General features: G+C 38.9%; 1 protein-coding gene across 24 annotated transcripts in view; it reads left to right on the plus strand.

Moving 5' to 3' along the window:
• GPHN (gephyrin) overlaps positions 1–18756 on the plus strand; it is a 301803-nt gene extending 283047 nt beyond the window's left edge. For all 24 annotated transcript variants that reach the window (XM_075754158.1, XM_075754153.1, XM_075754157.1 and 21 more), the window contains 6 exons: positions 8078–8165; positions 10281–10354; positions 13030–13094; positions 14385–14488; positions 15690–15786; positions 17744–18756. In XM_075754158.1, coding sequence (XP_075610273.1) covers positions 8078–8165; positions 10281–10354; positions 13030–13094; positions 14385–14488; positions 15690–15786; positions 17744–17877 — 562 coding nt within the window. In that variant the 3' untranslated portion in view covers positions 17878–18756. The remainder of the gene's footprint in view (positions 1–8077; positions 8166–10280; positions 10355–13029; positions 13095–14384; positions 14489–15689; positions 15787–17743) is intronic.
• Positions 18757–22433: the final 3677 nt, after the last annotated feature.

A 22433-nucleotide genomic window follows, 5' to 3' on the forward strand; every position in this document is an offset into this window, starting at 1 on the left:
ACTTATTTCTAACAAACTGTAGTTTACTTTTCTTGGAGAATTTCTATTATGTTTTTGTAAACAAAAATCAATGTCATATTTCCTTTGACATCTTCTAAAAAATAACTATTTGTTTTAAGATGATGACAGGGACTTTTAAAAGGTCTTGTTGTATCATCTCTGACCTGTGGCTTCCCAGTCATTTTTCTTCCAGAGACAGACATTTTTCCAAGGGACTAAGTTATGATTCTGTAAAAGGTGGAGCTTTACAGTGAAAACCTTCATTTTGAGGCATTGCCTTTAGGGACTGCATTTCTACCTGTCATAAAGGCATCCATACTGTAGTTCAATAGCAGTTACACCAGTTTACAGGGGGAATTAATTTACTTAAAATTCACTTACAATTTATTTAAAATTTACTTATTTAAAAGTGAAGCTAAATCAAAATGAAAAGGTAAGAAATTTCGTCATAACAATACCATGTCACCATGTGTCAGATTTTGTATAACTGTTTGCTTTATATAAGCAACTGGCACTAATTACATCAATCATAATATTCTACTTTCAGTTATGTCAGTATAAGCCAGTTGTCATATTTCATGAGTGCTCTGAAAGAAATAACTGCAGAACCATGTTCACCCTCAGACTCACCAGCGCACCATCATCTTCACTGATGAGCAACATCTTTGGCATTGATTATTTTATTGTGTGGTGTAATCTTCAGTCACATTATTTCAGCCCAGCTACAACTGTTGAATATTTTCTACTCCAAAAGTAAAAACTTTTCAGTGAATCCATTTAGATTCACTTCCTTCATAAGAAGGAAGATAAAATAGAAGCTATTATCTTTACCAGTAAAATCCCATCCAACTTCTTGGAAAAACTAATGGATTTCTAGTAAGTATTGGGATAAGGTTCATTGTCCTTAGCCAGTAAAATACTCAGGGATAATTTATTAATTAATGGAAAACCAGCTGTTCTCAAGCTTCTTCTTGCATTCAGTTGACACACGCTAGCCTGGATTTGGAATGGATAAAGTGCTCACGTGTTAATATAGCACAGCACCTGAAGACAATTGTTATCAAAGCTTTGGTCCTGTTCTTTCAGAATTGGTGCAAGAAGTCACTACAATTCACAAGCAAATGCTTACAGATGGACAAGCAGCAGACAAAAATGCGATACAAGACCCAACCATCAATAATGTAATGCCTTCATGTAGGAACGTGCTCCGTAGTATGTAAGGACCTGGCTTTTACAACACGGGACCTTAGCGCTCCTGTGGCCATCTCTTTCTGCCCTCTTTCGTCTTTTGTCATTCTGGTATATATATTAGCGGGAGTCTTCTGAAACAGTTCAGGAAAACAGTCAAGTAAAATATGTTATTATCCAGATACAGAGAAAAAGTTGAAGGCATTAGGCAGATCTCATGGTAACTTTAGCAAAAGAGTTGAAGACCTCTAATCAGTGTCTCTTTGAGTTCATAAATGTAACATGAAAAAGAATACTCTGCAAAAAAGCATTCTTATTTGCAGCAGCATCAATTAAAGGAGCGGCAAAAAGTAACAAAGACAGATTCTTTTATGTTGCTATCAGATAGACAAAACTTACATAGTCATGTTGAACAAGCCAAAAGCTACTGTAATTATTCCAGCTTTCCTCAGAAGCTGGCCTATATTCTTAGAGAAAACATACTGCATCTGTTCAAAGTGATCCAGGGAAATACTACAGAAGGTAGAAGGAAGAAACATTATGAGAACATGATGAAATACACTGGAGAATTTTGAAACAAATATCGCTTCAGAAGAGTGCCCATATGTTCCTATATACATCATCAAAATCGGATCTTCTTCTGCTTTAGAAAATCATACTAGTCAAACCACAGAATTCCTATTACATTCAAATATTCATTCACTGAATTGCATTCATTGAAATACATTGAAATACATTCATCGAATTACATTCAATATTACATTCTACAGAAGTTGGGGTTTAGTTGGCTAAACCTAATATGGCATCTATTCACTATTCTGCATCCTGCAAATTACTGATATGCAAAATATTCCTCTTGGCCATGAGGTGAGAGTGGGTGACAGACTTTATGCCTAGCTGCATTCATTTTGAAATCTGTCACCTCAACTGAATGAGCACAAGAAGAAAAATGAGAGTTAATCATAAAGGATCAAATCCATATCCCATCTTTCCTCAAACAGAAATGTCATTGAGCTTGATGAGATCTCTGTCTGAGTACAAGTGCAGTCTCTTGGTTTTTTGATGAAAGTTTTACTTCAGTAAATTCTTTGTTGCTTTGCAGGTGTTTCTTCTTTTTTTTCTGATGTAGAACTAGAAGCTTGATTGGGATCTTTGCATACAAGGGGAATTTCTGGCAGGCCCTTGTACCTTAGTTAAATCTTTTCTTCTTCTGGGAGATCTGTTTAGCAGAAAAGAGACCTCATAAGATGCAAAACTAGCACAAACCACTGTTCCCAGTTTGTGTGGCATAGCCAGAATGTGCTAAACTCAGGGTACCTACAGAGGGCACATAGCCTTTTGACGTTTACAGTCAACGGCTGCAGTTTAGAGCAGCAGCTGGTCTACTTTGGTCTTTAGTGTGAATGGTGTAGGGTCACTGCTAGCGCTTCAGTTTTCACAATGTGTCCAGGAATCTGTAGCTCCTCTGAATCTGTGAGGAATCATATCTGAAGGGGTAAATATTTCAGCATGCAACGGAAATACTTGAGATGCTTTCAAATAAAGTAAAACAGTAGGCAAGAATGGTTACTCAGCTCTGCTTTTGTACTCACAACAGACACTTCTGCATGCATCTGGTGCGTTATGGTGCATGCACATCCTCCTGTATCTGTGTCCAATACATCTGTAAAGCACGCAGGTTTAAGGTGCTAACTGTGATGGTTTGCATGCACAAATTTTGCAAGTACAGGTTTCCAGAAGACCTGGCTTTATAAACACCTGGGCTGATGCATAGAAGAGTACAACAATCACAAGGGTTTCTATGTCACCCAACAGTAGTAGCTGTATATGGCAATGAACAACAAGGACTGGAAATGACTGTCAGGTAATGAGGTTAACTTGAATGAATGAGAATACTGTGGCAGAGAACTTGGTGGAAATGGTCCTGGAAATTAGTAATGAACTATGGATTTTGTACTGTGACAACGGCTTGATAATTTCGATTTTACAGGGATCACTCATTTTACTGCAGAGTGGTAGGTGATGCAGATCACCATTTGTTGTTATTTGTTTTCTAAATTAAATTATAAAACTGAGCAGTTTAATTGCATGTATTAAACTGCTGATGTTAAGGGTTGTATCACAGAAAAGGCTGACAGATTTATAATTAATGACAGTGAAGCACAACAATAGGATCAACAGAAGTGAATTAACAGAAGTTGATTTCTATTTGAAAGAGAAGATTACCCTGTAATTTAAGGTACTTCAAAATGGCACTTAAAACATAGAGAATTCTTTGGTCTTGACTGTACTGTAGCTTTTTTTTGAGAGAGAGAGATAAAGGCACAAATCTTATACATAGCTGATGTCTATTTTAATGAGGCTTGCATCATTTTCTTGTTCAAGCTCTTAAGCTCCTGTGTATCTTTTCAGTTCAAAGACAGCTCAGTAATCAAGTGCTGCATTAACAGTTTTCCACAAACTAACTTTGATAATCAGAATTTTTCATGAATCCAGAAGGTGTTCCTATTCTGGTATAGTGCCATCCTGCAAGCCCTCTCGTCAAATTAAGGAAATCAAATGGCATGTCAACTGCAATGTCATGCATCTCCTTACTGGATTCTACGCATGCTGCTGCCACTGTACAGCAGATAGATACCCTCCAACTAATTTCCAGATTGTACTGCTTACTCTGTTCCATAAAACGGAATAAAGAGGGTCAGGAAATTGAAGTAGTAAAGCAGATACTCTGTTTATCCGACTGGCAAAGTAGCAGAGCATATAAAGATATACTTAAAATACATGGATTCTTTATGCAAAACATTATGTCTGCAGCTTCAAAAATGTATGTACGATATACATAATATTTGTGCAGACACAATCTGCAGTAGATGGAGATTTCTATTGTTGAGAGGAAGTTTGGATTTGTGCTTACCTACCTATATGAATAGTTTTGTAAACTGTGTGTAATCCTTATAGAACAGATTTTCTTAGTTGCATTTACAGAAGATGGTGGGATGTGATCTGAAACATACAGAGAGTATAATTTTTTTTAATCAGTTGCAGCATGTTAGAAAAGCACATTCCCTTCTTGTGCACAGTGTCACTCTGACTTTGAAAATCACCAAATGAAACAGAATAGTTTTGCCATCTGGAAATGAGACTTCCCATCAAAATCTATTTTACATTGATTAAGGTATTTACCATTATATTTCAGCACCTGTTACAGTTCTGTCCATGAAGGAAAAAAAATCCAAGAATAGCACTTTCACAAGACATTTTAAAGGATTTATCGTAGTAAATTAGACCATTAGTCTAGCTAATCCAGTATCCTGCCCCTAGCAATGGCCAGGGCTTCAAAATACAGCTTCTGATTTGTACCTGCTCAGACAGTGAGTGTTATTTCTCAGCTTCATGGTGATTTGGCACCAGGCCTTTTGGAACATTCTTGTCCTGTTATGCTCAGATGCCGAAGTTATTTTCTTTCAGAAGTTAATAGTCTTCAATTATTTATTCCCCTTCCATGTCAATCCAAAGGAGAAGCTGCTTATTGTCATACAACAAATGAAATGAGAAGTAGTATCTTGTTATCTGATTATATCAAATATGTGTTAATATGCAATTTGACTGATAACTCTCTGCATTAGATTCACTAAAGACAAGGAAAATGTTTGCTGCAGTGTTGATTGAAGATTACAGCAGGTGACTCCTGGAAGGAGTGTTTTGTGTTAATTGCAGAGTCATGGAACTACCAGCCTCATGTAGGATAGAAAGTCAGGCCGACCTGAGTGACACAAAAATGTGCCACATCATACAGCAAAAAGAGAGAAGCCTTCTGCAAAGGCAAGGGAGGGAATTCTGTAAATGTCTCCTTTCTTCAGAAAAATAACCAAATGAACATAACCATTCAGTTTTTTACAACAAAATTTCTATCACACCTTTCATTTTGATAGAATTCAATGCATTTTGCAGCTATCTAAAGATGATATGTGGTGCTATTCATTGGATAAAGTTTTAGTGTAGAATTCTTAAATGTCTTGCATTATACAGATGATAAAGGGATGTATTGTACAGGTCGTTCTACTGGAAATGCTAAAAAAAATGCACCAAGTCCAGTAATCCTCAATTTTTTACATGACATGTAATAAAAATCAGTATGATGAACTACTCCAGTGGTGTGCTACCCTCATAAACAAAGGTGTGACTTGAGTCCTCACCTGGTTTGAGTTTAGGCTTATTTTGGGTTTGGGGTTTTTTTGCCTTTGTTAAGTAATTTTATATATATACACACATATATTTTCGGTATATAAGCAGGAGCACTTCCATTCCGTTTAACAACAGTTAAATATGTACTTGTTTGCTTTTTACTGTTCCTTCTATTATTCTCAAACCACAACCAAAAACAAGAACACTTCATAATCCAGAATTAAGATGTCCCCAGACAGGTGGTCTTGCTACCTATGAATAACTTTTAAATAATTATGCAAGATAAAATGAAACAGCCTGGAGCAAGCTGCAGATAAGGTTCTCAGCTGCATCGCAACCTAATGAGAAAAATATACTGAAAGCAGTCTTAGCCTAGGAATAGTGGCATGAGTGTCTGACCGTTATCGAGCTTTAGGAAGGCCTATATCGACCTGTGTAATGAATACATGTTTCTTGCTGCATTCCAGTCGGCACCCTCATTGGCAAGGATTAAGGAATACTTAGATCTTGAGAGACTTTTGCTATTGCAAACTCTATAATAATCTTAAGCAATATCTTATTACATACGAATTGCTACTTAGACGATCAATACGGTTCAGTTGGTTCTGAAGACAACAGGGACAGTAGCCAACAAGAGACTTGCTTCTTTCCTCTTGCCTTCAACAACTAGTGAAGACTTGTGCTGGTTTTTAGGTAAAATGATTCTGAGATTTCAGAAGGGGCAGCTGAGAAAATGTGTTTGTTTCCTAAAGAACAAAGAAGGAGATGGTTTTGCTTGAGTCCATACGTTTTATATTTTCTCCCAAAGAAAACAGAGTTCAACTGTTCATTACAGGCTATTTAGAGTATCCAAGTTACCCAATACCCTAACCAAAAGTCATGGAGGCATGCCACAATATCTGCAGCCACTGTTTCCTTTAAAAAATGCTAGTGTATAATTCTGTCTGATTGATTACAGCCTACACAATGGCACCAGCAATCTGCCCTTCTTTCTGCTGTAGTTTGTTGCCTACCTCTTACAAAGCAATATGAGCCTAAAAAGTGGGTTTAACCCAACACAAATAGAAAAGTTTTGCAGGATAAGCACACTGTGATGCCAAAGAAGGTGCTACATCAGTCACTGGACATGGTGTAGAACGGGTCTTGAGTCTTTCTGCCTATAAGGCATAACCAGGGTAGGGGACGCTTGAGGGCTCTCTGGCGAGGAGATGAGGAGTGTGCAGGTTTGCATATGCTTGAGATACCTACTCAGTGAGGGTATTTCTTGATACCTCACTTGATACCAAGTGATATTTCTTGTGTCATGGAAATTGTAGTGCACACAGCACCACGTAATGCTAACTGCTGCTTATATTTCACTAAACCATGGGCAAAGACAGGATGCTCAGAGGAAAGGATTTTTCTTTCTGACACCTTTTGAACCACACAGTTTCTGTTAGTCTCTGAAAGGTCAGCTGTGACTTGCATAGTATTTCTAATTTTCCTGTTTCCAGCTTGAACCCCAAAATAACTACAGTGATTCTATCTTTTAGGCATGTACAGCCAAAGTTCCCAAAGGATAGCCCACATGCCATTTGCAGCCTGCAAACCCTTGATAACCCATAATGGCATTTTGTGATTGTAGTGTGGCATTTAACTGGGGTGCTGTACTCCAGGAGAAGTCCTTTATACAGTCACTGGCATTATTGACCCATTCGTTCAATTGCAACAGCCTCCCCTGAAAAGCTTTCAAGATCATTAAAGTAAAAACATACTATTAAAGCAACATTACATGCAGTCATAGCAATCAGTCAGCTTCTGGTCAGTACACAAATGTTAAATGCAAAGTATGCATTTAATATAGTGGAAATGATCTTGGATTCCTTTGATCTTGTGTAAGTTGTATTACCGAGTTTCTCCACTGCATGCCTTGAAGGTCTGTATTAGCATCAGTACTGCTGTTTGATAGCTAGTGCCCACTTCAAAGTTTCCAGTTTAGATCTAAAAAAAAAAAAAATTTAAGACACCAAAACTGAAACATACTCTGTTTTTATCTTTCACCTTCGCATTTATACTCTGTGTGTGGAGGAACATTACAGCTCCGCTTACACTGTTTCTTGTGAAGGTAAATAGACACTTGAACAGGATGAACTGTAGTTTTTCAAGATGAAGTGGATGCACAGCTGGCTTTGCTGCAGAGCCCTCTAATGGAGAAGAGAAACAAAGGATTTACTCCCACTTTTCGCTGATGGAAGTTTGAAGTGGAGCCTTACCCCCGTTTTTGCACACATCAAATGAGCTGGACAGGTGGAACCACAGCCTGCTTGGTGGCCAGTAATTTTCATGTGCCAGGTCCCTTTATATAGCCCTGCCAGTTCATCTAAATCATAATTCGTATTGCTACCTACTGTGCAGATTACAGACTTTCAGACACTTGTATTAGTGTTCTTCAGTCCCAGACTAAAGTATCCCACTGTTCCTGTTGCAAAGCTCTTAGACAGAAAGGTGCTGAACGGTGTGGTGTTTGCTTAATGAGATTGCAATTCTTGACTTGAATAGAGCAGTGTGGAGTCTTAAGAAGGAAAAAATATTATCCTAGAGCTGTATCTCTTTCTTTAAATACGTGTCTGTATATACATCTGTATGTGCGCACACAGACATTTACTTACGCTACAACTCATAACAGTTCCATGTCACTAATCTGCTTGCCTGTTCTTTTCTGTAGCCCAGACGATTTACTGAATGCACTGAATGAGGGTATCAGCCGTGCCGACGTGATCATTACATCAGGAGGTGTATCTATGGGGGAAAAGGTATGCTAAATTTAAGTATGACTTGCTACAATATATGTAAGAATTTCAAGCCAGAGTCTGTCGTCAGAGCTTCCACCTTTGTATTAATGTTTATTAAAAAGGGATCTTACTTTTTCTGGAACACTTAAATGTGAATTAATTAAGAAAATAGTCTTCAATGCTCTCCTCATTCCCTTTGTTCTTATTACCATACTATAGTAGACATAGTACAACAGGGAAGATTTTAATTCTTGATGTGAATGATTTACAAATGTGTTTTTATTTAAGGAATGATTTATGTAGTTATGATGAGGAAGGTGCTTGGTTACTAGCACATGAAGGCAACAGACTTCCTTTTATTCTTAGAGCAGGTAAAATGTAGATAGAATAAAGCTACTTTGAAAATACTTCGAAAAGCAACCTGAGTATATAAATAGCTCTTTCTTACTCAGCAGATCTGTTTCCTGAATATGCCAAAGCTATATCCGTTACAAAAATACTTTTATCACATTTTGTGCCTGATAGTCCTACAGAGGCAATACATACAAGACACAGTGAGCTGATATATTTGCCTTTTGAATCATTAACAGAATTGTTGATTGAGTTCCTGTTGGTAATCCCTGTGCCAAAACCATCAAAGAAAATAGGGATACACAGATGCTGGTGGGGCGTAGATGAACCTGCAGGACATTTATTAATCATGACTTATGCGAAGGAAAACTCAGATTACTTTTTGATCCCAGGCTGAATCTGTGAGTTTGGCAGGTAAAAGAAACATCTCTCCTTTTATAACTAACAGATACTAAAGACAGTCGTTAGGAGATGGCAAACATGAGTGCTGTTTTTGTCACTTTTCTGAGTAGAAATCATATTGTTGGATACATCATGAAAATGGATAACTAGTTACCCCAGTGCCAATTACTTTCAATCCCATTATTCTCCTCCATATTCCTAGAAAAATAATCAAGGACAAGTGCTAGTCTTTAAATTGGGAACGTGGCGACATAGTGCAGACACAGGAACACTCGGAACTGACCGGACTGCTGAATGGTCTTATAGGCATTTATGCCTTCTGGCTAATTTCTCCCCAGTCTGAATTTGAGGCAACAGCATGAAGTGAATAGGCTCTACTGGTGGTTAGCCCTGTGATACTGAGCTTTCAACAGTTTTAATGAAAAACCTCTGAACATCCAAAAAGTAAATAGAAAGTAAAAACGGGGTTAATGCAATCAATAATTGAGAATTCATGCCTGGCTGAAAAAAGTTGCTGCTTTCCAAGTATTTGACCACCCCTCTTCCCCCCCACCCCCCCCCCAAAAAAAAAACAAAAACAAAAAGAGAGAAAGATGGGAAAACTGCAAGGGGGCTTCAGATTTACTGCTTCCAAAGTCTCTCTTCACAGATGACTCTTATGTCCTGTGTCTTTAATCTCACTAAACACAACAGACAGGATACTACATCTTTGAGCACAGCAATTTTCAATAAAGACTAAGCAAGTAATTCAATTTGTTTTAATAACTGGATCGATTGTGTTTATGCAAAATCATTTAACTTGAACTAACGCAGAGGCCACCCACAGTTTTTCCTTTCTAAGGACTGTTAAACCCAACCACTGTGAATTAGACCATGTCCCCAAGAAATTACAATAATTACAGTATCCTGGAAAACTATGATTTCTACAGTACAGTATTGGTTTCAAAAGTACTAGGACATCTCTGACTCTACTGCTAGATAGCTTCCATGGCAAAAGTTAAATAACTTGATGATTATAAGTCTTAACTTTGAACCATAAAGGCTCTTTTCCATCTTTGACATCATAGAGAATGTTTCAGTAGTAGGTATTTGTGGGGTCCTCTAAGATTCTGATGCTGCAGATGACTTGTAAATATAAACAAGTAAATATATTACTGTGTCCTCATGGAGTCAGGTTTGGCACCTAAAATGAGTCTGTTCTTCACCTCTTCTTTTTGAAAACACTTTCTTTCCAATACTGGAAATTCCCCACTGGACTGTAGCACTTTCAGGATATGAAAAGTCTTTCATCTTCACTTGATATTAATTAATTGCTTTGAATGCTTAGATGATGTAAGCCACTTTGATGTTACTTAATCGATTTTCTTTTTTGAATTTAAACAGGACTATCTTAAACAGGTGCTGGATATTGATCTTCACGCACAGATTCACTTTGGCAGAGTTTTTATGAAACCAGGGTAAGAAATCATTCTATTTAGGCAGCATAGGTGGAGGCTATATTGGGCCAAATATCCTATATAAAAGCTTCAATAGATTTGAGTTTTCCAAATATACTATAAACCACATGGTAGATATATATGAGAAAAGAAGGAAAATCAGTGCTATTCAGATTAGTCATCATCTTCATGGGTGAAATTAACTGGAACAGAGAGATTACTTTTTATCAGTAAGAGATATTTCTCTGATAACTGTTGCAAATCAGGTTTGGGGATTGGGGGGAAACCAGCATGGTATTAACATGGCCACAGCCTTCACTGTGATCACAGAACTCAGATATAGACATTCTGACGAAATAACTGAGAAATATAAAGACATTTAACTCTGGTTTGCTTAACGAGCATCTCGTTTCACTTCAAAATTTGCATAAACCATATTCCTACAAGCAAGCAATTTCTTGAGAGAGGTGGAATGACAGCTAATTTACACGATTTTATCTAATTGGCATATCGAACGTAGTAATTTTAAAGTAAACACCATCCTTTATGTGTTTAGTTTGCCTCAGAAAACTGTTTCAGCATTGCTTTCCTTCGCTGTAGCACTGCTAATTAATGAGTCTGGAAGTGTTCTTTGTAGAGAAGATGAGAACTACATGTATTGAAAATAGAGAGTTCCCTTTCACTGTACAGTAGCAGAGAGATGTCTGCAGCTCTGCCCCACTAACCACGGAGTGCAGTTTGTTTCAGGCTTGGTTGGCACGGTCCGGTAACACAAGGCCAAGTGCAGCTTTGAGGAATGATTCCCTCTAGCCCATAACTGTTGCCAGGGAGCAGAACAGAAATTGGGTGTTTGCTGTGAAAACAGACAAATACTTTTACTCTCTCTGCATACAATCCAGTAAAGAACTGCACGTGGGTTTGGTGCTTGTGCTGCTACTACACCACCACCTCCCTTCCATAAAATGGACAAGCGAGCTGAAAGCATGTCTCTTCCTGTGCTGGATGTAGCCCAGGCGTGGAAATTGCTCACTGCTTCTGTCATACTGCTACAACCGATGTGGGGAAGTCCCAAACATGGGATCTGCACTCCAGCCTCTGCGGCTGAGGAGAATGAATAACCTGATTTAGAGAATTCAGAATATTAAATTCTGGTTGTGGCTTATCTGAAAGCAAACGTAATTCTTTCTTCTGGTGATCCCTCTGTAGACTTGCAACAATAAGATTTTAATAACTAGCCAGAAAAGCTTTAAGAAATCTTATTTTCCCCAAACATCCATTTTCATTTTATACCATAAGAAAGACATTTCTTACTGCTACCAAAACATTTGGTCATCTAATCTTACTGAGAATGTAAAGCACTCTCATTTTCATTGGCTGTAGCGCAACAGCAAATACTGTGTCTTAGTTTTTATTAATTCAGTATTAAAAAGCCTTAGATAGGTGATTACTATATTGAGAAAACTTCCCTTGAGTAAGTTCCAAGAGCAAAGCCAGAATTTGCTTTGAATGCCTGTATTTTGATGTTGCTACATGACTGCAGAGCGCTGCCTAGGTTTTACCATTCCTCCACTTGATCAAAGGTGCTGAGCTGACGTAAGGTTGTGCCTTGTCTAGCAGCACTGCCAGAAGAAAGTGCTGGAAGTCTTTACCAATGATGGTGTTGAAGTCTCATATGAGAATTCAGAGTTTCCAGTAAATATGAATTAGCAATTAGGTTTTTTTTGTACCTCACTTTGTGCGCTAGTTTTAAGATTTGGAGGTCTGGCACATAGTTCCCATTATGTTAGAGACATTTTACTTCAGACACCAACTTCCCCTGGTAAAACAGGATATCGATCAGTCCTAGCAGATACTAGGTAGTAACCATCGAAGCATGGCAAATCTCCAAAGCTGCTGCTGGCCAGCAACTATCATCTGCTGACCAGGTGATAGTTGTTAGCTCAAGGTGAAGCCAAGGAACTCAGCCTAATTATTGCTCTTATAAAGTATTATTTCTAATGTTTAAAAGGATGATATTAACATAGGTATATAGAAAACTTTAATGTATGAGTCCCTTTTCTTTGCCAGCCACGTTCTTGAGCCATCACATTACTGTCCTGTTTGTAGAACTGTAATAGCCCTGGTAACAAGTCGCTAAAGATCACTCAGGAGCAGCTCTGACAGGCAGAGCGCTCTTTACTGATAGACTAGGTCTTACCTGGCTGCAGCTCTGCCTGTGTATCTGAATTTGGTCATCTGCAGACTAGCTAGCGTTTGCTGCTCTGACATACTGCTCCATAGTCGCTATGGCTTTGGACAATGGAGTAGGGGAAATTAGAATCACTAATGTGACAAAAAATTTGGAGACCCCTGTATGAAAAACAAATACAGCTCTGTAACTGCATAATTTCAGTATTACTTCCTTGTTAATTGTCTTCTAGCATGAAGACAGGATTTAGATTTTTGATTACTAGTTCATCTGCTCTTAGATATTTCCTCACCAGAAGCAAAATCGCTACTTAAAAAGAAAACCTAATTGTTCCATCATCACAAAGAGAGGACTACACCCCCAGTATGGAATAAGCAGTAGCTGCTAATGAACTGCTGAGAGAGAAAGAGATCCTGTTTTGGTTTATTTTCCAAATGTTTTAAATAATAATGTAATAAAGTTCACTCAAAGTCTAGTGCAGATATTAAACAGCTTTCCTTTTCCATAGCCTGCCAACAACTTTTGCAACTCTGGATATTGATGGCGTAAGAAAAATAATCTTTGCGCTCCCAGGTAAGATGTTCTGTGGATTACTTTTGTTGCTGTGCATAGATGAGAGACATGAAACAGAATAGTGACGTTTCACAGCTTCTATGTCTGGTGTTGGCATCCCTAAGGAAGGTATCTGTAAGGTTTTCCCAGAAATTTCCAGAATAGATGAACTTATAGACTATATACTAAGGAATTCTTTCTTGTTCCTGTTCTCAGAATTTGCCAGTGTACAGGCCTTAGGATTTCTTCCATCCAACAATTCCCTTGGGTTTCATAAGTGGTACTATGCAGGGGTGGTCTTTTCCAACAGCTCCCTCCACCTTCACAGTAAATATTCTTTGAGTGTAAGTCAGTGCATCCACTCTGAAGTATCGAAAGTGGAGACAAAAATGAGGGAGTGCCAAGGAACATGTCATAGAATTATTTTTTTTATCTTTATCATACTGTGGAACCAAAAGAGGGCAGCATCTCTTCACCTCCTGCATGCTGCCTCACCTTGGGAAATCACCATGTTCAGAATAAACATTTCCTTAGGGATCTGGCTACAAATCTCTATCCTCCTAAATCAGGAGGAATTTATTTTATTCTTATTGCTCTGGCTTTGCATGGATTTCTGACTACACAGGAATCCTGTTCTTGATAAGCTGGTGGTTTTCAGATGTATCTCTAGTGCTTTTTCTCTCTCCTGTTTTAGTTGCTGCAGTACATTTTCTTCCAGGGGAGAGATCAATGGAGCATCTGATCATAGTATTTATTCTAGAACTGTCATCTAGGAAAGTCCAGATGTGTAAGACAAGTGGTGTTTCACAGACGTTGGTCATACATCTCTCTTGTGAGTCAACAGAAAACGTATAAATCAGTAGAATTCTCAGAATTTGCACTAAACTATTCTACTACTTTGTTAGGGAATTGAAAGTTATTTTTCCATAGTTCTTGGAAACCTGAATCATGAATCAAGAGCCCTATGAGCTATGACCTATACCCATGCGCAATAAACCCTGCCCGGCCCCAGACAAATCTGGGCATAAGACAAAAGGCAATGGACGAACAGAGGCAAATGGTGGGGCACGAGGAACATGGGGCAGTTCTGGTCAGAGCAGGATTTCAGCACACCACCAGCCAGAGAGTGTAGCTTTCACCAGGTGTACTTGCCATGTGCCGCTCCAGTCTGGAATGACATGTTTGCTGTACATAGCATGAAAAGCTCTTTAGAGTCCTTTCGAGTGCAATTGCTATAAAAATGAGATCACTTTCAGCATTTCACAAAGTAAATCAAGAGGGAGTCACCACCAACTGTTCTTTGTCCTACAGGCAACCCTGTGTCAGCTGTTGTCACCTGCAATCTCTTTGTTGTTCCCGCACTGAGGAAAATGCAGGGTATCCTGGATCCTCGACCCACCATCATCAAAGCCAGGGTAAGAAGCTTGTCCTGTATTTAAAAATTCTCTCAAGATGCTGAAGCACAGCCCTCTGGGCTCTGAAAGGCTGTCTTGTTTGGGGAATCTGAGCTTTCAACTAATTCTGGCAAGTTGAAGGAAGTTCACACAGAAGAGAGGTACATTCTCAATCTCTGTTAATCGTAACATTCAGTCCCATAATTCCTAAGAGTTAGATGACCATCTAATGGAACAAGATATACAGATGCAGAGGCAGCCATTTGCCAGTCACGCAGGAAGGACACTTTCCTGTTTAAAAAAGAAAACACATTTGTTTTAACCTGTGGTAAAAAATGCAGAGTAATCTGGGACTACTGGAAGAGTTGGATACTTCTGTATTAGTGATAGAAAATAGAAACTTAAAGGCCTTTCTGTTCTTGAGTTATTTATATAAGTAACCCACATGACCCTCACCCTAAGCAATATAAATTCCTTAAACTATTCATTTCACTCTTATAAGAAATCATGGATATTGTAACTCTAATATAGATTCAAGGCATGTTATTATAATGTATTATTCTTCTATTTTTGATTCAAATAAAGCACCAAGGAACACATTACCTTTTATAGTTTTCCTAGTGGTTTTGGCTATGCACTTTTCTCTTCTTATCCCATGTCTCTCTTTTGCATTTCCTCAGGCATCCAGATTTTTCTTTTATCTCACAGCTAGAATATTCTAAAACGGAGAGCAATTTGTAGTGACCCTCACTTTTGCATGAATTTTCCAGTGTGTTCCATTAACTTCCATTGTGAGCCATCCCCTGTATGTCTTTTCATTTCAAAGACTGGCCATTTCCCTCTTGTCAGGTCTAGCAGGATTTTGAATGCGAATAAAATTTTTATCTTTATGCAGTGTAACCCAGAGACCAGAAACAATAAAGTTTTTTTCCAGAAAAATACTATCTTTAAACTCCCAGTAAAGGAACAGCTTTGGAATATTCCACTTAATGCATGTAGACTCCATCATACTCTTTGATATTATAATATCATGGTTGTGTTTCCCTTAAATACTGCAGTCTCTACCTTCTACAGCTTTTGATCTTGCACTAGACACCATCTGACCTCAAAATGCAAGTTTTTAAAAAGATTTTTTAAGGAAAAACAACTGAGCAGATGATTCTGTTACCTGAGCACAATCTGAATACATGACATTTTCATCCTTTCTTTGCTTCTCCAACAGTTATCATGTGATGTAAAATTGGACCCCCGCCCAGAATATCATCGGTGCATACTGACTTGGCATCACCAAGAACCACTACCTTGGGCACAGAGTACAGGTTAGTGCCCAGTCACGCAGACTGATGGACACTCACACAAGGCCTTGCCTTCCTACATATATGTCTAAAAACAACTAAGCCTGTGCACATGTTTTTTTCATATAACCTTCTTTCTGCAGTCTGATTTGCTGACATACTTGTGCACCTGCTTACATGTATGTTAGTATAAAATTCAGTCATGATATGACTTACCAACTTAACCATTAAAACTTCCTTTATCTGAATAACCTGCCTGTATGCACACGCACACACACTCACTCTCTCTCGAAATACACCTGTATGCTTGCATATGTGCACACGTTCCTTTTTATAAATTTCCACCCATGCTTCCTTGCACTCACAGGCACATTTGCTTACTTTTGCTCTTGTGCACGTACTAAACAAACACAAGCTGGGGCATAGGTAGGAACAGTACAAATAAAAGAAGTGTGATTCTAGCTGAACTGGAAAAGTAGAAGAGATAGCAGAGGCTGTACATGTTCTCATAAAGCAGACTGAGACTTTTATTAGTTGTGTTTGCCACCGAGGGATACTTCTGGATACACAGCTGCAGTTGAGGTAAATACTGTATTTGAATAGTCTTTTAGCTGCACGCTGCTAGAGGACTGACTCTGCGAGTTTCTCAAGAGATTCAGGTCCTTAAATAATTGTCTTTTTGCTACATTCAAATTGTTCAATACAAAGCGCTATACACACAGGGAAAACATGAGCTCAAATGCATCTTACTGTTCACTCAGAGAAAGTTCTTACCATTGACCCCCAAGATCACACAGCCTCTGACATATTTCCAAGTGTGAGTCAAGGTATTACTTACACCTGTAATGCTGTATATTTGGTTTAACTCTGTTCTGTTGTGCACCACTTCTTTCCTTAGGCAGACTGTCTGGAATGATTTCTCTGTCAGTTTGGAAGTTTGAAAACCGGGAAACTAAAGTGCATGACTTTTTATTGCACTTTCATTTTTTGTCAGTACTACCAATACGATCCTGTTTATCTTCAGGACATATGGTGAAGCTCAGTCTCCCAAAGAAACTCATACTTTTGAGGTGGTACATGTTATGGATTTACACAGCCAGCCACCGTAGCAAGGTCCGACCCTAGGATCCTGCTGAGAAATGTAAAGTCCAAGTGAAGGTTTCCAATTCCTCTTTTATTAGTTCTCAGGTTACAGCTTGAGCTGGGTGCCTCGGGAGAGGGACCCCTACCCCCGATCATGCCCCCCAGTTATACCTGTACCACCCAGTGCCTGATGCCCAAGTCCAATCACTTAATTCTGGTTGGTAGTCTCTTGATTTCTTACTGGTTTTCTTTGTCGCTGGGCTGGCCTTCTGAAGTCACCTCATCGTCTTGGAATTTCCTTGGTCCTTACCTTCTTCACTCTGCTCACATCTGCCAGATCCGGCTAGTTCTGTGTTAGCAGCATTAGTTTTCTCAAAAAGTTTACTCTCCTTCAGTTCTTGTGGCCTCAGACTTCAACTACATTAGCTACTAGTGCTAAACTACTAATGCTAAATGAGACTACTCAGAGAGAAGAATACAGTTAATCAAACTTATTCTATAACAGCATATTAAAAACATTCTAGACTGTGCTGGTTTTAGGCTTTGTACAATCGGAATTAGGTATACAAATTGAAAAATAAAGTAATTTTGATAGGATAAGAAATTCCAACGGAAAAGCAATTTCCTATGACAAGATATGAGGTACAGATAATGTGGAAGGCTGGATAGGAGAGCAATCAGCAAAGGGAATGAGAGTTTTGAGAGCCAGGGGATGACTAATTCGCTACAGAGTTCTCTGTTTCCATCCACCTTGGAACAGCGAGATCCCAGCTCTATGAATAAGTTAGCAACATGAACATCTTCATAAGAACAGCTCTTGTTTCCCGTGTGGTGTGTTGCAGCATTTGAACCAACTAACTGAAAACTTAACTGAAATTTTTCTCTTGCTCTCCCGTAGGGAATCAGATGAGCAGTCGTCTGATGAGTATGCGTAGTGCCAATGGACTGTTGATGCTACCTCCAAAGACAGAGCAGTATGTGGAGCTTCACAAGGGGGAGGTGGTGGATGTCATGGTCATTGGAAGGCTATGATGTCACCAGCAAGAGCGAAGCTTTGATGCATGTCCACATATCATTGACTGTATCCTGTAATATGCAACGGCACAGCTAGTTTTTCTGATTTGGATAAAAGTTGATCAGTATAGTCAACATCTTGAATTATATTTCAAATGGAATTTAAATAAATACCTTTTAAAAAAAACTTTAAAACAAATCTTAACAAAGAAATTTATTCTGATTATATCAAAGCAACTTTTTCCTTTCCTTGCAATTGCTTTGTGTGTTCAATGCTAGTTCTAATAGCGGTAGCTTTTAGTAGACAGCAGTAGGTGCCTGCAGAACTTGTGTTTTTTCTCATCTTTGAGATACAACTACTTATGCTCTTAAAACAAGGCTGTCTGCTTATTTATACTAGCGTAGACAACACTTGGATTTCCCTTATTAGTATGCTTCATAACCGCTTCACAGAGAGCTTCTGCTTGTTCTTTATCTTGTATCTCGTGTTGATGTGCACAGTGCCAAAAGCAGAGTGGCTGCACTGGGAACCCAATGAAGCCCCGAGGTTTTCCCACCTCGCTGTGCATTCAGGGATCTCTCTTGTCCCAGCAGCCACCCAGCTCAGTACTCTTGGGCAGTAACTGGATACCTTTTATTTCAACAAACAAACAAAAAAATTGCTTCCTTAAGTGCTGACAGCCTTTTTAACCAATACATTTAAAAATGTACAGAACTAAAACCTAAAAAAAATCAAAGACTGATCTTGTACAGATATTAGTGTTACCAGCATTCGTGTGGAAATTAAATGAGCAAAGAAATAAAACTAATGTTAAACAACTCTGTACCATAACATTTTCTGTAATGATATTGAAACTTAAATGAATAAAAAAAATCCTCAATCATTATTTAAAATTTCACCTGTTTAGCCTTGTTGTTTGAACCAAAAAAATTAGTGGTTTCAGAGGGTATTTGGGGTGGGCAACAAGGACAGGAAGGAAGGCAAAATAGTATATGAAATTGGGGGCGGGGGGGGAAGCTCCCCTTACATACAGTATCATGAGTGAACTGAAAATACAGAGTGAGTGAGCTCTCAATCATCTCCCAAGGGACAAAATGGAAGCAGCGTTTGGGGGGGGTTTACAATTGGACTAGTCAAAGCTGGAAAATACTTTTTTTTTTTCCCGTCTAAACTGCATAGCAGTTGCAAACAGCCCTTGTGCTGCACTGTGTGGAATTTGAGAGAGCATTCATATCTTTTTTTTCCATGAGATTCTCTTTTTGATGCTGGGACTATTCAGCCCTCGCCAGATTGTGTATTTTGGTAATTTCACATTTCATCTGGGATTAAGGCCATAGCAGTACCCTACAACACCTTGCTGCCTGGAGTTCATGGGTAAAATGCTTTCCCATCAACTCCATCCATGAAGCCAGAACATTTGGCCGTAGTATTTTTTTAAGATTTAGTCAGGGAGGACACAGAAAGCTGGGTTTAAGTCCTGACTGCCACAGTGGACGAGAGCTGCAGCTCTCTGATGATGGCAGAGGGCATCCCAAAGCTGGTTTTAAAACCAAACTCTTTGTTGTGCAACAGCCTGAATACTCCCTGCACAGGCCATTGCAAAGGTCAAAAGCGGGTGGGCAGACACCATGTTCAAAGGCACTCCGGGGGCTGATCTTTCAGGAAAGTAGTGACACCACTTGCTGATCATATTTCTTTGTGCTGGACCACATGTCCACATTTGTGATCTCTCGATGTAGTAGCAGGATGGTACCAAATTAAATTCATGAATGCCTGTATTTACTGTACCAATACTGTAAACCACAGAAGAAGAGAGAGAGAGAGAGGGGAGAGTTAACTCCTCTCTGAGAAATAATGTAGAACACTGCCTTTTATAATCCAAAGGATTATTTTATAGTTAGGAGTTATTACAGGCAACGCATATAATAAAAATTGGGAATTTATAAAGGACACTAGTAACAACAACCTCAGGGAAGACCATTCATGCAGTTGGAGATGCTAGACAAAGATAAAAGAGAGATGTGAGGAAACAGCCAGAAATATCTTAGGTTTGGTTTACATTAAAACCGTTACACCAAACAAATGTGGCAGAGAGGAGCTGGCACAATCCTGTGCACAATGCATGGCTACATTTAAACCGTATCTCGGCTTCATAATTTCACTACCATTGTAACGAATAAAGCATTTAGAGGTTAATCAAGATTTTTTTTTTTTTCCAAATCACTGATAATATAAACTGCTGTAGCCACCCTACTGGGTTTTTGTAATGCGCTCTGCCCAGTGTTCAAAGTTTTACACAAGAAAATAACCTTGTCAGTTTCTGACAGAGCAGCTCACAGCCCAGCCTTCGTTAATGCTCAAAGCCGTAGCAATATGTTGGAGAGGTAACTCTGGGAGCAGGATAATAAATCATTATTACAACTATGTCTCTATTATCAAGCCTAAAATCTGAAGAATTTCCCTTGGTTGTTGTAATATAAATGGATATAGATGCACTATATAAATAGATAAATTCAAATAACTTTTAACACTCCCAACTCACGGTTTCAGGGGACATTGGAAGCTTCAGAAAAGAAATCAAAGTGGTTACTTTGGTTCAAGGACTGAGACTTGCAAATGGAAACATTTTAAGGAATATTTTCACTGGGTTTACTTCTCTAGATAAGTTTTTAGCACAATCAAAATAGTAACTTACTTAACAACAAGAAGCAATGCCAGCAATGACTGAAGATAAGGTTGGTATTCCAACATTTGTAGCTTTCTTCTTTTTACGTCATTTTCTTCAGTGCCTATACATGGGAATGATCATAGGCAGTGGGCCTTCTGAGTCCCGTTCGTCCAGCTGGGATAATCCTACAGTGACCTACAAAATCCTACAGCAACTTTTGTATCCTGGCTAGCTGGTACCAAAACCTTGATTGTACCCCTGGATGTGAAACATCCTTCAAAAATTGGCTGTATTCAATCAGATAAATAGAAGAATAGACTGGTCTCTTCCAAATACTAATTTCAAGACTTTAATTACAGAAATTACAACATTAATTCTATCTTGATATTAAAATATGCTAAACATGAAATGCCCTTGATCTGTAGGTAGTTATTACAGATCTGTATGACTCCAGAGATTACTAATTTACATGGAATCTGTACCCTTTTTGATTCACTTAAAACATATTACAACACGGCTACTGCCTGAGGACAACATGCAACTGAGATCATCCTGCAGGTTCTTTGTCCTCCCCAGCTTGCCACTCTGCACCAGGTGCTAAAGGTTGTCTTCTTTGACACGTCTCAGTCCAGAAGATGTGCTGCTTGCCTCATGCCTGGTAAACGTGGTCTTCGGGCCACAGCCAGTCTGCACATACCCTGCCCTGACCACGGAAGTACTCGGTATAGTGACTGGATCCGCCTTTTCCTTCCAGTTGCCTTGGTCCCCAGTCTGTCGGTTTTGGGATGGCGCGTGGCAGCCTCGTTGCCTTTGCAGGCAGCAGTGTTCAGGGCCTGCCTCAAGTCATGCTCAGGAAAGCTCTGCAGGCTGACACCTCTGCCAGCACTTGCAGGACAGGAACTATGTGTGAGAGTTGAGACCTCAGCGGGATATCTTATTTTGGAAAGCGGATGCCAGGCTAAGATGGCTGGGCACTTCCCGTGGCCCTCTGTTGTGTTCTAATACTCAGCTTCTCAAAACCAGCACTGTCATCTGAACTGTTTGTGAGGTTTGTGTTAGATAAGAAAAACATACATTAAAACAAAAGAAACATACCACAGCTGTGTTTCCTCACATGGTAACAGCATCGAGATATTTCCAGGTACCTGTATTTGCAGTTGACAAAGAGAAGACAAGCAAGGTAAGGGTAAGGTAGCAGAAAGCTGTAAGTATTGGTTAACGCTGAAGAAACATCTCTCAGGAAGTGTATAAAGATTCGTCAGCAATCAAGGTCAATAGTTGTTTTAAAGCCAGAGTCCCCTCCTTAGATAGATTTATTTGGTATATTTGGATATATAGTTTTGTACTTCCCACGAGGAAATAGATGGGAGAGTGTGAGAGCGTCAAATGAGGAGTCGGGGCCCAATTTAGGCTACCTTATCAAGCAGTAGAGTGCGCTGACATGTAATGATCCTTATTCTCTTCCTCTTACCTGACATGAAACTACAAATAAGAAGGAAGAGGGCAGACGTTGAAATGCTCAAGCACAAAATTTGCAAAAAAAATTTATTTTTCCTTAGCTGGAAAATTGAAACTAGTTTTTAATATCAGAAAAAAAGCATGAAAATTGTCTTTCATTTATGCTGACACTTTCCAAACATTTCTAATAGACTTTTGTCCCAAATACATTCAGGAATATATTCCCAACCTACTATTTCTTTTGTGAAGTTATTAAATGAATTGCCCAAAATTCCAGCACTACAGGTTAAGCAGGGAAGGGCATTTATGCATGCAGTTAAAGAAAGCAGAGACATTTCTAGGAGAGGGGGTCGACAAGGCAGTCAAAGTCACAACTGTTAATGAAGAAAAAGGATTTGCAGTGGGGAAAAAATTGCAGCAGCTGCTGATCGTTAAAGCAGCAATCTG

Source organism: Balearica regulorum, chromosome 5 (assembly GCF_011004875.1).
Source record: "Balearica regulorum gibbericeps isolate bBalReg1 chromosome 5, bBalReg1.pri, whole genome shotgun sequence".
NCBI lineage: Eukaryota > Metazoa > Chordata > Aves > Gruiformes > Gruidae > Balearica > Balearica regulorum.